At 38.7% G+C, this 15466-nt stretch overlaps 2 protein-coding genes across 2 annotated transcripts; one reads left to right on the forward strand and one right to left on the reverse strand.

Moving 5' to 3' along the window:
• The first annotated feature begins 941 nt into the window (after positions 1-941).
• On the forward strand, positions 942-10130 carry LOC110061086 (uncharacterized). The gene is made up of 7 exons (XM_089291323.1): positions 942-1177; positions 1299-1365; positions 3042-3119; positions 3647-3726; positions 4927-5028; positions 5917-6435; positions 7614-10130. The coding sequence occupies exons 1-7, from the start codon at positions 1019-1021 to the stop codon at positions 7722-7724; spliced, it is 1116 nt and encodes a 371-aa protein (XP_089147449.1). The 5' UTR covers positions 942-1018; the 3' UTR covers positions 7725-10130.
• On the reverse strand, positions 9689-13969 carry LOC110061063 (UPF0669 protein v1g209471-like). The gene is made up of 2 exons (XM_020767885.2): positions 13801-13969; positions 9689-11715 (listed from the first exon to the last, which is right to left on the reverse strand). Exon 2 carries the CDS (start codon positions 11660-11662, stop codon positions 11192-11194), a length of 471 nt encoding a protein of 156 aa, XP_020623544.2. The 5' UTR covers positions 11663-11715; positions 13801-13969; the 3' UTR covers positions 9689-11191.
• Positions 13970-15466: the final 1497 nt, after the last annotated feature.

Here is a 15466-nt window from a genome sequence, read left to right on the forward strand (position 1 = left end):
CAGAGAAACGACAATAGGACGTCTTGCGGAAAAAAACCCACAACTTTTAATTTTACATTTTCCTGGTAAAACTGATTTTTTTTTCTTCGAATACATCATTGTTTGATAGCACAAAGGACAAGAGGAGATATAAAGTTTTCCAGTGCGTCTACCATGAAAATCAGAGATTTTTTCATAGCATTAGTCAGTCATTGTCCGTTAGTATTCCATGATAAGAAGATCCTGAGTCACATGAAAATGAGAGATAAAAATTCCGAGTTGGTTGGAACGTTTTTGCAGCGTGGACAAGTCACGAACAGATGATGACACGGTTAAACGTTACAAAATTTCCCCGTCATACTTCGCAGTTATCAGAGTAGCCCTGTTGTAACTCTGGTCCGCTCAGACTGTAGATGTAGATGTAGCCTGTGTTTCCTGTGCACTGAGTGAATTCGCATCACCTTTATTAAAACTATTCCTTGCGCTCTTAGTCTCTCCAGATTCTTATGTCCCGTCACACACCCGGAGAGATTGCGTGACGAGCCGAAACAGCAGCAGTCAACCCAGCATCGAACATGAAAACTAGAGGACCGTTAGTTTCACCTCTAGTTTTTTTCCTCTCGGGTGAAAAACCCCATTGATTTACATTCCATTTTCTCAAGTTGCTTGAGCTGATTGTCTGCTCTTCTCAGCAAGTACTCGATACGTAACCCATCCGTCTTGGGGATAACGGAGTTTTTTCGAAACTCGTACTTGATATGGTCCGTAAAGCCAGGTTTGTCTTGGCTTGCACGGAGAAATCTCCTATACAAGGAAAGCACTTGCTTCTGGAGGCGGCTTCGCACCATTTCAAACGAAGATCAAGTCAGTATTACGTAGTTTGGTCCGAAGTTTCTATCGCTTTAAATTTCCAGCTTTCATCAATCGTCCGCCATTTTGAATTGCTACGCTCATACGCTTGCGCAGTGCGCGATTCTGCTGAATTGAGACATTGTGTGCTCGAGTCATCCCAGGGCCAGGTACGAGAGTATTTTTCAGCATGAGGCCAGACGAACACAAGAAAAAACAGCGCGCAGATTACAAGAAAAAACACGGAATTACCAACAAGAAAACAGCGTCAAAGGAAAAAAGCGAGACTACAAAAGCAGCGAATACAGCAGAAACTCAGAACGGAGATGATTTGGCGGATATAAGCCAGGTACGTAGCGATGTTCGAAATCTAAGCTACAGTTTGCAGTCGAGTTTTCCAAATTGTACAGGAAAACTTAAAGCCAAGGATATTTCTGTGAAACGTTCACATGTTATACTCGTATCATTAGGGAGATCATAAGCAGTTCTCGAGGAGAAAAGTCTTCAGTAATTGGGATCGATATGAAGATTTTGAAGGTGAGTTTCAACAGTCTTGAATCGGATTCAGAATGCGGCTACATGTAGTAGAAGTGGCAAACAAAGAAAATCCCAACCCTTATTTTTAGATTGCAAATTTTCCCAGAGACAAACTAATATCAATACCAAGACTCAACAGACAGAAAGGCGGACAGACAGACAGACAGACAGACAGACAGACAGACAGACAGAAAATAAAAAATTAAATGTTAGAAGCTAATGGGGTTGTGCATAAATACATACCTCTTACTAACCGAGTTTGAGGTCTGTACTGTAATTTACAGACTGAGTTTTTTCCCCTTCGATTTATGGCCCAAGCACGAAGCGCATGGGCCATAAATCGAAGGGGAAAACGAAGTTAGTAAGATAGTTATTATATCTCTACTGTGTGCCTGACGGGTTCGGAAACAATTTCTGTTCAGGCGGAATCGGAAAGGCATCAAATTTCTGATGCACCTCGAAAGCAAAACGAGTCAGTTTAAAACTGTTTTAAGTCGTTAGCATGCTTTATTACATAATTTAGGGTATAAGAAAATTTTAAATTTTCACTTATAATAAAAGTATAAAAGTTAAGAACACTTAGCGATAAATCACGGAACAGTTAGGCAACAAAACCAACTTTAAATTTTAGTGGGCCGTACAGGAGGGTACGGCCCGCTAAATTGACCAGTCACAGTGCACGTACTTACTGAGAGATATAATAAAGTTCATGAATCTAAAATTCTAATAATGTAAGGTTTTGCAAACTGAAAGTGAATAAATTAACTAGTTAATTGTGCTATTATACTATATGCACATCTCTCTTAAAAAATCGTATTCTAAAGTTCCCTAGATGTAATTAAAATCTGAAGATCTAAAATTGGCTGTTGTAATGGAGGTGTCCTTGAAGATCAACTCTCTGAAAATAACGATGGAAGGGATTTCCCTATGTCTCCCATTTTCTTAGCTGGGACTCGATCGACAATTCAAGCTAGTACACAAGCCAGGACTTCTTTTGGTTTTATTATATTTATTATTTTTATTTTTGCTACAACCCACAAAATGAAAGCTAACCGCAAACAAATCCAAGTAGAACTAACCGCAAGCAAGCCTTGAGTGGAACTAACCACATACATACCAGAGATGACATACCTGGTCTCAGTCATTGTTACTTTTATATAAATGTCACAGAGCTGGTAAGGTTTTTCAGATTTCAAGCTTGAGACGAGTCCAAGCTGGAGTCTTGGCTCGAATCCTGGCTTAAGTTCTTGCTAGAGTCCAAGCTTGAGTCCTGGCTCCAATATCCCGACCCTGTGTTTAGGTATCCTTATTTTCCTAGATTTCACCAATTTTTGCCTTAAAAACAAATTTTCACAAATGTTTTGTTAATTTATTAACCTATATTAGATCCATTATTGAACTGCCAGAAGATACCATTCAGACCTTTAATACCATCAGTTTGTGCAAATGTGTTATGTTGATTTGAAAAATGATCCACACAAATGTCAGAGCTTATCTCAGTTTCTGAAGCATTAAACAGCTTTTAGAGTATCACTGTTCCACTATATGGGATACTTGCCCTATACCAGTCTATCTAGCAATCGTGCCTATGAAGTCTGCAAAGTGACAGTGTTTTTTTTTATAATACATAACAGTGGTAAGTTGTGAGTGAATATCTGTCTCTTCATGTACTTCAGACACTAGTGATGAAGAAGATAGCAGTATAAACATCACAAAGAGAGGAGAAGATTTTAATGTCCTTCTTCAAAAATCAGGTAGAACATTTGACAGACCAAGTATTTTTGTTAAATTTGTTGGCTTTTTTTTTTTTCGCATTGAGTTATTTTTAGTCCTTTCAGCCCTAAAATACCAAGAATATTTCCTGATTTAATTAATAGACCCCCTATACCCATGTATGATATGCCATTTGAAAGCTGTTGATCTGGGTATTCCAACAATCGCAACAAAAACCACCAAGGAAATGATAGCTTTGATAAACGATGGTTTGAAAGGAGAGAATGAAAAAGTTCAAAAAAGTCAAACTCTACATCAGTATCAGGTTTACCCCTAAACTATACTGTAATTTACAGCTCTCAATGAATAGGTTAATAACAAATACACTAGAGGCCACATAATTATTGCAGAAAAAAGTTCCAAGGCTTCCAGAGGTGGTGAGCTATCATGTATGAGGGGGGAGGGGTGGGGGTCACAGTTTGATGCTTTCAATGATAATGCACATAAGTGTTCTTCAGTGGCAGAAGGGTTAATATTTGTGATTCCAATTGATCTCATTATCTTTCAGAAAACCCATCATCACAGTTCCGGTTTCAGTCAGAGAAAGACTTGGATCAGGAAATCGAAGGTGACTCAAGTACTACACAAGTAAGTTAATGTATAGATTTAGCCAAGCCTAAAAGTGGAGCTCCAGGGCCAGGTTGTTCAAAGCCCGATTAAGCTAACCCAGGGTAAGTGAGAATTTTGATTTGAGTTTTGTAACTTAACAGTGAGGTTTTCTGTTTCTGTTGTTTGGCCTTCTGTTTTGAGTTTGAATAATCTCAAGGTCCTCAAAATACACAAAACAAAAGCGGTGAAAAACATTTGTATACAAGAAAAATTATACTGCGGTTAACTTTTATAATCCTGGGTCAGCATTAACTGGTTTCCAAACAACCCGGCCAACAAATTAACCTGACATGAGCCCGCAATCCAATTAAAAACCAGGACTTGGTCAGCGGTCAACTTAAAAAATCATGTGACCTCATTGTGCTCTAAACTTGAGCCCTCAATATGGTCAAGTGATACTGGTCAGCAGATACCTTGTTTTGACAGGTGTCAATTGACTGTAACATGGATGTCCACTATCAAAGAGGGACACTACAAAGCAAGGGTGCATGGAGTATGGAGTATGGCTGCCATCTTGCGCAACTCTGTCGTCATTGTCATCGTCACTGTCTTTGAGCGTACGCGCCCACGAGCAATACCGCTAGCCATGATAACCATGAGAAAATCAATTCATGGGTTTCCTTTTCTTTGCTATATGGGTATGGGGCTCCGCTTGGCAGCCCTTTGGGCCGCCAGAGTACAGCTAAAACCAGTAACAGTAACTTTATTAATAATACATAATTGGATTACAAGTCTTAGTAGCTCGCAGCTTGCAAAGGTATACTGTGTGATTAACAGTATTTTTTAGTTTTATTAGTTAAAACAGACTGAGCTAAATTAAAACAGTTTTTTACAGTTTCAGCTAGGATCTGTAACATTGGCATCCTGAGTGAAATATTCCCTCAGAGAATTTAAAGAATATGTGACGCTTTTAGGAAGGTACAATTCTCTGCAGTTCCCACCATGCCAAACGCTTTTTTCTGGGGGGTCTCCTGAAGTCTGTACAGTGATGTGCTCATTTCTTAGGTTTGACAGTATTGTATGTAGAATTAATGATTAATTTAAGTAGAAAGAGACTTATTATATAATTTATGTAATTTAATTATACTGTGTGTGGTTACAGGTTGTTTTTGATGCAGTAAAACTGGTAGAATAAGGTATATTCTTTGCGTAAATGTACTTTCAATGCATTTTGAACAGATAACTGCTTTAGCACTTGAGATTGATTTTGGAACTTTAGCAGCTTCCTTAAACTGTGTACCCCTGCACAAACGTCTTGATATCTCAGCTGATGGAATACATGTATGTATCTTAAATACTGTCCTCTTGTTGTTATCAATTAAGTGGACAGACAATAATAGAGTGAATGTTGTATGAACTTGAAAATCTGTTAATTATGTGGAGTCATTGAGGGTTCATGATTTGTTTCATCTGTGCGGAATTGAAAGGATCAAACAAGCTTTTGTGGGAGCCTTGTACTATGGACCTTAAAAATGCTGAAAGCTTCTCAGAATCTGTATGCTCTGTTCTGCTTACTCACTAAACCAAACAAAGGGAGTGTGTGTTTCACTGTTTGCTACACCACATTGCTTCCAAAGTTCTAGTTTTGCTTGTTTTCTTGCATAATATTTGGTGGTCGTGTGATAATCGCTCTAGTAGGGTGCCTCCCTTATGTTTTTTCCTGCTCACCTACAAATGTAATTCTTCCATTGAAAACTGAAAGGCAAACCATCAAAGACATTTCAAGTAAATCAGACATTCACAAGCACAAGCATAGGCATGTTAGTGAGAATGCCCACAAAAGAAGCCCGCAACACAAGCCTGGAATAGATAATTATTTTCTATGGCATTTGCAGAATGCAGAATGCAGACTGCAGATGACTGCAGACTTTTTAACTCATATCGTATTTCCATTTCCATTACTGAGAGCTAACTTTAAACAGGCTAACCTGAGTGCTATTCAAGCTAGCCTGAGTGCTATTTTGGCCTAAATGTAGTCTGCAATCTGCAAATGTCATACACCGTCACAAGTACACTGCTAGATATTTGTGCTACTTGTGCATGTGCTTATGCTTGTGTTGTGGGCTTGTGTTCTGGGTGTCCTCACTACTGTTGCTTATGCTTATGCTAATGTTGTAGTGAAAACCATGCTCTAGAAATGTGCATTAAACAAATTGTTTTCCTTTTCAGCCAGATGTTGTTAAGGAGTTTGAATTGAATGCAAATGCACATTTAAGGGAACAACATAAAACTGAAGCAGATATTTCACCAAGGTGTTCTAATGCTGAAACTGTTACTAAGCCTGTGGCAGTAACAACAACAGAGCCAAAACCTTCTCTGGTAAACACTCTTCAAAACTCATTGTCACCACATGGTGTAAGCAACTGTGAACAGGATATCAATAAAAAGACTTCTAAACAGTCTGGCAATAACTCTAAACAATTCACTCACTCAATAAAAGGTGATTTGTCACATGTAAAGAAGCCAGGAGATGGAAGAGAATCTTGCACCCTACATAACACACAAAACTTGCAGAATTCATTAAAAGATGTTTTGAACACTGTCAAGACTTCTTCTAAGACTGGTACAGTGGAACAGTTAGCTCAGTCGAGTGATAATGAAGATGATGAACTTGAATTCCTCCTTTCACTTGGAACACCTGGAGTTAAAGATAGTAACAAACCCCTTGGTGGAAACCAGTCAAATAAGGTTAGTAAAAGGTGATGGTGTACTCACAGCACAGGCCAAAATACGCCTAGTATGCAGTCAGTTAGTCAGTCAGTCAATCAGTCAGTCAGTCAAGCAGTCAGTCAGTCAGTCAGTCAATCAATCCAAAAGTAATGCATAAATACATCTATTTAATGTTTCAAAAAAAAAAAAGAGAGATTCTTAATTCACAAATGTGATTAGCGGTATGAGTTTTCCAGTTAATTGTATACAGTTATGGTAAATGTTATTTAATTTGTGTTTTTATTACAGTGTAATTAATGGACAAACATTTCAGTGCTGTCAAACCTTTATTGTAACTAGACCAACACCTCCCTTTGGAGAGTAAGGTGTAGTAAAGATATACTATTATTATTACTAATCAATCAGTCAATTAGTCAATCAGATATAAATAAATAAATAAATAAATAAATAAATAAATATACATTTATATAGTGCCATTTTCCACTAATTGTCGAAGGCACTTTACAATACGTTAAAATTAAAATCCTAAGTTTAAAATCCTAAAATTAAAATCCTAATTCTTTAAAAAAACTTAAAGTCCTAAATCCTAAAAGATATGAATCAGTCAATGTAGATTCTGGCCAGCTTTTTGCCATCATTATATGAAATTTATTTCTCAACTGCAGACAGGGTGAGTCTGAAACTACATGTAGTCCAGGCTTTCTATTTTTGTTGTGTTAAGTGGCCAGCTCAGCTGCTTTGTTGACCTACTTGACCATGGAGTATATAGCTAGGGTGTTAGATCCTGAATTAAACAGATGTACAGGTCAATGTGGTCCACTTTTAATTTGAGCAAAATTTCTGTTTCAATTTCTGAAAATTTTCAGTGACAACTGGAACAGCATTTTCCATAATTTGTAAAAAAATAGTCTTGACAACCTTGAAGGGTATATCCTATTTTTTTTTGAAAATTGCTTACTGAGCATTTTCATTTCATTTGACATTTCAGGAATTTTCTGTGGAATGGTCTGTATATTAAAAACTGAACCATTTTCATATATTTTCTGGAAACTTTCCAAGGAAATTTCTGTACCATTTGCCCTTGTTTTACAAGGTCTCAAATTTTTTAGTGAATGAAAAGCACCCATGTAATGCACACAATTTAGATTTCTCTGGCAAACCATAAGTTACATCCGATATTGTGATTTTTTTTCTAGGTTTCTTCAGCATCTGTAATAGTTCCATCTTCATCTGTAAAGCCGACTGTTCCTTCCACAAAGAAAGCTGAAGATGACCTCGAAGACTGGCTGGATAGTGTACTGGGCTGACTTTATTTATCTTGTTGGCAAATACTCTCACTATTGTAACATCTGAATTAATAATAGCAAACTGACGCATATGATCTGAACAAAAATTCAGTTGGTCATCTTGATGGACTTTAATTGCATCAGCAGTGGGATAATTTCATGAGCAGTACATATACAACTCCTTTAAAAGGTCCAGTCCAATCCTGGGGAAGCTGAAAGGGCATTAATTAATTTTCAGATATGTAGCAGGTAACCATGGATGGATCATTTGAGGTGACTACGATTTTCAGTTGAGTAAGGCATGACAGACGTTTGGTGACAGAGTGTTAGTTTTAAAATTATGGTGTTGTCACAGACAGCTTACGTCGCCATGCATTGCCTGTTATGTCACCTACAATTTAGTGCAATTTGCTGACAATGACTTCAAAGCCTGACAAGTTGCCACTGGAAATGGAGCCAGTTGCCCGTGACAACAACACGCACCTCATTTTTTTTTTTTTGTGCATTTGTCCCAACAATCATCAGTCTCCAATAACATCTTGTCAATTTATTTGTCTGTTGTTTTAATTATTTTTTTATTTCCTGTATTGAAGAAGTTTCCAGTAATGTTTGATGATACTACCGTAATGATTCAACTTAGCACCCTCCTTCCAATAAGTGCCCCTTTTCGAATAAGTGCCCCTCTTTGAATGTTTTTTTAATAAGCGCCCCCATTCCAATAAGTGCTTATCACAGGGCCATCAGAGTATGCATCAACTGAGGTTTATCTTCCGTAATTGCCCACATACGTGATGCTGCATTACAAAACAGTGGTCTTCGTCTGAGTTTCTCAACTATTATGTCCATGTGAGTGCATAATTCCTTCAAACGAAAGATCTCTTCTTCAAATCCAGGGACAGCAAGTCCATTTTCCAGTCTCCTTGATCCAATCACATTCGGTTGTTTCTCAAAAACAAAATAAGCGTCCTGTCCCAAATAAGTGCCCTGTCTCAAATAAGCGCCCTTCCTTGTGATTCCTCCTTTCACTTGGAACACCTGGAGTTAAAGATAGTAACAAACCCCTTGGTGGAAACCAGTCAAATAAGGTTAGTAAAAGGTGATGGTGTACTCACAGCACAGGCCAAAATACGCCTAGTATGCAGTCAGTTAGTCAGTCAGTCAATCAGTCAGTCAGTCAAGCAGTCAGTCAGTCAGTCAGTCAATCAATCCAAAAGTAATACATAAATACATCTATTTAATGTTTCAAAAAAAAAAAAAGAGAGATTCTTAATTCACAAATGTGATTAGCAGTATGAGTTTTCCAATTAATTGTATACAGTTATGGTAAATGTTATTTAATTTGTGTTTTTATTACAGTGTAATTAATGGACAAACATTTCAGTGCTGTCAAACCTTTATTGTAACTAGACCAACACCTCCCTTTGGAGAGTAAGGTGTAGTAAAGATATACTATTATTATTACTAATCAATCAGTCAATTATTTTTTTATTTCCTGTATTGAAGAAGTTTCCAGTAATGTTTGATGATACTACCGTAATGATTCAACTTAGCACCCTCCTTCCAATAAGTGCCCCTTTTCGAATAAGTGCCCCTCTTTGAATGTGTTTTTTTAATAAGCGCCCCCATTCCAATAAGTGCTTATCACAGGGCCATCAGAGTATGCATCAACTGAGGTTTATCTTCCGTAATTGCCCACATACGTGATGCTGCATTACAAAACAGTGGTCTTCGTCTGAGTTTCTCAACTATTATGTCCATGTGAGTGCATAATTCCTTCAAACGAAAGATCTCTTCTTCAAATCCAGGGACAGCAAGTCCATTTTCCAGTCTCCTTGATCCAGTTACATTCGGTTGTTTCTCAAAAACAAAATAAGCGTCCTGTCGCAAATAAGCGCCCTGTCTCAAATAAGCGCCCTTCCTTGTGATACCAAAAGTAAATAAGCACCTCAGGCACTAAATCGAATCATTACAGTACTTCTAGCGAATCAATTTGGATAGTAAATTTATTCACATGATGATCTTATAGCATTACAACAACAGCAACTTAAGTTTTCAATGAGCTATCAGTTTTTCATGTGAAGTTGTCACAGATTGACTAATTCTATTGTTAAGCTATTATTAGTTTGTTAACTCCATTAGTTAGCCCCCCTTCTCCCCACCCACCCCCACACACACATACAAAAAAATCAGCTTCCTAATAAACTTTTCCCGCATTCCACTTCAGTACATACGGACAATAGCACCCAAGCGAGGTTGGGATGGACATTTTCGTACATTTGCTGTATTTTTGTCCACCCTGACCTCAGCTTAATTTGGCGCCATTGTTTGTTGGGATGCGGGAAAGGTCCATGATAAATCCAGAGGTTTCTTATAAATTATTGTTAGTTAGCTCATAGAGAACAATAAATTTATTCCTATTACAAAGTAGTTTATGTTTTTTAAAGTTTCAATCCTCATTTGTCAGTACATTGGCAGTGTTCTTTTCTAAATAATTATTAACTTTCCAGATGTTACATTCCCCTCAAAATAATCCCAACAAGTCTTACAATTATGATCATTCTTGCTAAGAATACCCACGTCAACCCCTTCAGAAAAATAGCCCATCAAGAAAGCCTTTTGAGCCAAAACAAAAACTGTCGTACTCTTACAGTAGATTTCAGATTCAGTAGAGTCACTAACAACTTCAACTTCCAGATAAATGTCAGTTGCAGTTAAACTGCTTAAATTGTAAAACTACTGAACAATGCTACTTGAACGGTCACATTTTAGTTAATGCTTGCCCCAACCAGAACTACATCCTTAGGTAGCACTAGAACAAACTTAACCAAACACTAACACTACTGTACCTGAATCTCGCAAGGCTGGGAAAAACCAGACACCACTGATTTGCACGGGCCACAAAAAAACGTGACAAAATCACAAGGACCAGGGGAGTGTTATTTAAGAGTATTTCCAGCTTAATTCATCATACAATTGCACCATGAAATCAATCATGTTGATTCACATCATTGTACATTACTGAACTGAGCATCATGCCATCATGACACGTCATGGTCCTGTTAAAAATTCTAACCACAAACCATGAGCCGAAAATGGTCATCGCTTGAAGGGACCACAAGAGATACACCAAGTCTTTGCTGTATGCAGTTTAGTCTCGCGAAAAAGATTTCAATTGATGCATAACATGATTGCATGGCACTTCATCAAGATCAATTTGCACTGCCTTTATACTTTACACTGAATTTAGCTGCAATTACAGTCAAATTAGACTCCTTGACTCCCTTTAACTTGAGCTGATAATATTAACATTACGGGTTCTTTCTGTTCATAAAAAAAACGTTTTTCCAATCTATTTGTAACTGAGCTCAGCTCCTCTAGTGGAACATACTCAGGAAATTACTGTGCCAATGTTTATTATTCACTTGATGTTGGCAGCACATCTGAAGAAAGCGGTTCAAAGTTTACGCATAAACTTGCACCAGTGCTGGTTACAGGAGAATCTCTAAAATAATCTTCAAAATGTTGACTAATAAGGTCCAAAGAATTGACTCCTCTTGTTCTTCACTTTCACTATACTGTCTTTCACTTTCTTCTCCCCCAGAATAATCCATCAAAACTTTCATTGTGTACTTTGTTAGGGGAGCATACACGTGTCCAAACACTGATATTCCAATTGGTCTCTTGTAATAACTTGGAATAGTAACAACATCTTCGCCGCAAGTGTCCGACTTCAGGTCATAGTTATCAAAATCAGGTTTGAGACTATCCTGTGATATATAAATGTCAGCATCACCTTCCGTACTCTCCAGAATCAATGTCACATCTCCTTCTTTCTTTAGGGTAAAATAAGTAAAATTTCCAGGGCCTATTTCACCATAAAAAGTCTGAATAACATGTTCACAGGATGCAAGCCTCAGAAGAGGGGAAATGAACAAAAGGAGCCATAATGTCATCTCCATCGCTGACGGAACATTAAATTCATTCAGTTGATTTCAAATCACACAAAAGCGTCCTGAAAGAAAAAAAAATCAAAACAGAAATGGTGATTTGGATTTCAGACAAGTCTCAGGGAGGGGAAGTAATGATATGGAGAAATATGCCTGGAGGGGGAACTACAAAATGAAAAGGTTGGGGGATGATCATCATCTCACTTAGCAGTATAAATTGAAGATTATGGTCTCACTTGGGATGTTGACAAAACACCAAGTGCTATTTTTAGCTGTCAAAATATCTTTTAGCTCCTTTCCTGAACAGCATCTGGTAATTGAGCTTATTCTGTTTTAAGTGGTATCTTTTAGGGGTCAAATAAAGTTCGAGCCATGCCCAGGTTGGTTGACAAGCCTCCTGACCTTTTCATATGGGAGTTCCCCACCCCCCTCCCCCCTGGGGAAACATGACTCCCTGTATAGCGGCAATAGGAAATAAAGAGCAACTGCATTCAAAGCAAACTTTGAAGCTGCCAACACTCCATATTTTGATTTGATCCTGAAGCATGAGTACTTAATGATATGAGTCAATATAAATTACATTTAAATTCATCCACACTTATACTTCTGGCACTGTGAGAGCAAAGTTTCTCTTTCAAGAACACAACACTACAACCCACCTAGCACGCAACAGATGACTATCACTTTAAACAGACTTGTAGGGGGCTGTAGACACAAAGAATTCTGGGAGGTAACAAGTGAAAATGCCCCCAAAACAAAATCCCCCAAGGAAAAAACCCGTTCCTTTCACAGTATGCAGAAAATATTTAATTAACTCATTTGAAAACAACTTCCAACACAGGCAAAACTGGCTGTATATTCCTCATTCTTGAAACATATCAAGTCATAGGTGTAATTGTTCAAAAGTCAATTCAAAACTTCAGCATCCACCCCTTCTCCCTGGGCAACCCCCTGGGCACTTGACATTTTGAAATTTCATTTGGTTAAATTCCCAATGCCTGGGCCAAAACTGGTGGTCAAATGCCCCCACCTTAAGCCCGGTGGGACATTAAGGCCATTCTAGGTGACTGAATACCCCTAGCCTCAGGAAACATGGGATAACTTGAGTAATGGAAAGGAAAATTCACCCTTAAACAACTTCTTACCCTCAATTGTGTCCCAAGTTTTGTTTTAGGATGTTACTACTGTGGCTTTTAATGATGCACAAACTCTGAAGTTCAAATCCTAGAATGTTGTTGTCTCTTGATGGCTTATAGCTTCACCATGATCTTGAAGTAAGTTGTTGAAATTCCTCCCTTCTCCTCCCATATCACTACCTTATTTTACTTATCCTCTTTGTCCTGGTTGCGACATAAGACCACAATCATATCCCGCTTATCCCACACCTCCCCAAATCAACCATTGATGTCAAATTCCTGCCCCCTGAGGCAAATCATCTTGTCAAACACACAGGGTACCTGTATGTTGATGTTGCTATTTGAGTGACACATTACTCCACGTAAGTATCCCTGGGATGTTTTAACTTGGGGGATTTTGATCTTCAAGGATATTATTTATCCCTCCTCAGACTTGAGCATCTATATTTCAGAGAACAACTTGCTAACAGTTACGTATCTGCCAACCAATGTCTTAAAATGTAATCCATTTACTCTAAGGAATTATTTACTTGTGACTTCAAATGACAAATTGTCAAACAGATCTATTCTTGAATAGATGTACCTTTAGATTCCCAGAAGAAATCATTTAACGACAAAACTGCAGCTCCTAACACAGTATGAGAGGCAGTTTGGAGTTTTAAGAGATGGGAACGTGTAATGTACGAAATGAAGCAGAATCAATCACGCTGGGACAGATAAAAGAGTCTTATCTTCTCATAAAGCATTATTTATGGCTGGCTGCATGGTTTGTTTGACATCTGATGACAAATTAAACAGAACATTGATGGGAAATACATCTGAAGTAACTGACAAAATAAGCATTAAATGAATAAACAGTCTTACCGTTAGCGTGCTTTGAGTATTCAAATCACAGAAAACATATTCTTACAATTTACCAAAGCACCTGACTCTCAAATGCAGAATCGAACAATTGGATGGGCGCAGAAGGTGAAACATGATTTGCAAGTTAAACTGACGAGAATAACTACTTACCTGTTTCTACGAAAGAGTAAAGAAGAAGTCTTTAAAAACAAGACGATTGACTGTTTCTTTCTTATATCGCTGGCGACAATTTAATGCCTCAAATACTACACAAACTTACTGATGTTTGTGTGTATGAGTTCACGTCGCATTCGCTCTTGCCCAGACCTCCCTCTACTCTCGATATCTCCATTCTCAGTCCCTCCCTTCCTCCAGCGAAGTTTGTTGCTGTCGTTGCACAAAAAAGTTGCACTGACTGGTTGATTGCCTAACATGCTAAGTGAATGCTTGACCCATCGACTGACTGACCAAATCACTAACTGACTGACCGACCGACTGACTGACTGACTGACTGACCCACTGCTGAATGACTGACCCACTGACTGGCCAGCCGACCTACCTTCATAACTGTTGTAGCCTTTGCTACAGTTGTAACTGCTGCTGATTTAAAAGGAGTAAATCGAGCGTTTTCCGCCTCCAGCCCAGCGGTTTCCGCATGTGGGACTTTCTTTAGCACATTCAGCTATTTGTCGAATCAAACCTAGTCAAGCGTACGCGACCGAAAGTTAGTATGGGTAGAAATAGAGAGCTGCTACACGCGCCGAATAACAACATAACAAATGACGCCATTTTTCTTCAGACCTGTGAAAAGAGGGTTCTTTCGCAACACTGAATTTCAGAAGAATTTTCATCTAAGTCACGTAAAAGTGAAAGAAAAGCTACACAAAAAGGGATATCTTATGCATCCTTGCTGATCACTTCAGTTGCAAAAATAACTTAGAATTCGCTATTTCCCCTACCTCTAGCCACCACCTTTTTTCCACATATGTCTGTTTTGGAGCCTGCTTCGATGACTTAATGACGCCCCTCACGCTTCGTGCTCGTCAATCAGACTCTGGGTGCGAACAAAAAGAGAACGCCTAGGGACTACTAAGTTTGGACGAACAGAACGTCCGGTCAAAGATAAGAACGGAAGTGTCTTGATGGGTGCGGATAAACAGCTAGGTAGATGGGCAGAACACTTTGAGGAGCTTCTTAACAGACCAGCTCCAGCAAATACACCAGACATCCCCGTCGCAGAGGAAGACCTGCCAATTGATTGTGGTAAGCCCACCAGGGAAGAAATCAGGAAGGCCATCGAACAACTGAAGAATGGCAAGGCAGCAGGCACAGATGAGATTCCAGCGGAAGCACTCAAGGTAGACCCAGAGATGCTTGCTGAGATGCTCCATGGATTGTTTGAGAAAATCTGGGAAGAAGAAGAGATCCCTTCAGAATGGAAGGAAGGACTCCTGATCAAGATCCCCAAGAAAGGAGACCTTGGCCTGTGCTCAAATTATAGAGGGATCACACTCCTGTCTGTGCCAGGGAAAGTACTGAACAGAGTCATCTTGGAAAGGTTGAAAGGGCCGGTAGATCTCAGCCTCCGGGATCAGCAAGCCGGCTTCAGGCCAGGCAGGTCATGTACCGACCAGATTACAACACTGCGAATTATAGTGGAACAATCAATTGAATGGAACTCCCCCCTTTACGTAAATTTTGTCGACTACGAGAAGGCTTTCGATAGCCTATACAGGGAGACATTATGGAAGCTGCTCCGACATTATGGTGTACCCATGAAGTTCGTCAATCTGATTCGGAACTCTTATGAGGGTTTGTCTTGCAGAGTGGTTCACGA

The sequence above is a fragment of the Orbicella faveolata genome, unplaced genomic scaffold, assembly GCF_042242905.1.
Source record: "Orbicella faveolata isolate gen_17 unplaced genomic scaffold, um_ofav_v1 contig_24, whole genome shotgun sequence".
NCBI classification, from domain to species: Eukaryota; Metazoa; Cnidaria; class Anthozoa; order Scleractinia; family Merulinidae; genus Orbicella; species Orbicella faveolata.

Excerpts from the sequence above, each read along its gene's own strand:
- LOC110061086 (XM_089291323.1), top strand. The coding sequence starts at position 1,019 with ATGAGGCCAGACGAACACAAGAAAAAACAGCGCGCAGATTACAAGAAA. Across the intron at positions 3,120-3,646 it reads TGTCCTTCTTCAAAAATCAG|AAAACCCATCATCACAGTTC; the intron begins GTAGAACATTTG and ends ATTATCTTTCAG. Across the intron at positions 6,436-7,613 it reads GTGGAAACCAGTCAAATAAG|GTTTCTTCAGCATCTGTAAT; the intron begins GTTAGTAAAAGG and ends TTTTTTTTCTAG.
- LOC110061063 (XM_020767885.2), bottom strand. The coding sequence starts at position 11,662 with ATGGAGATGACATTATGGCTCCTTTTGTTCATTTCCCCTCTTCTGAGG.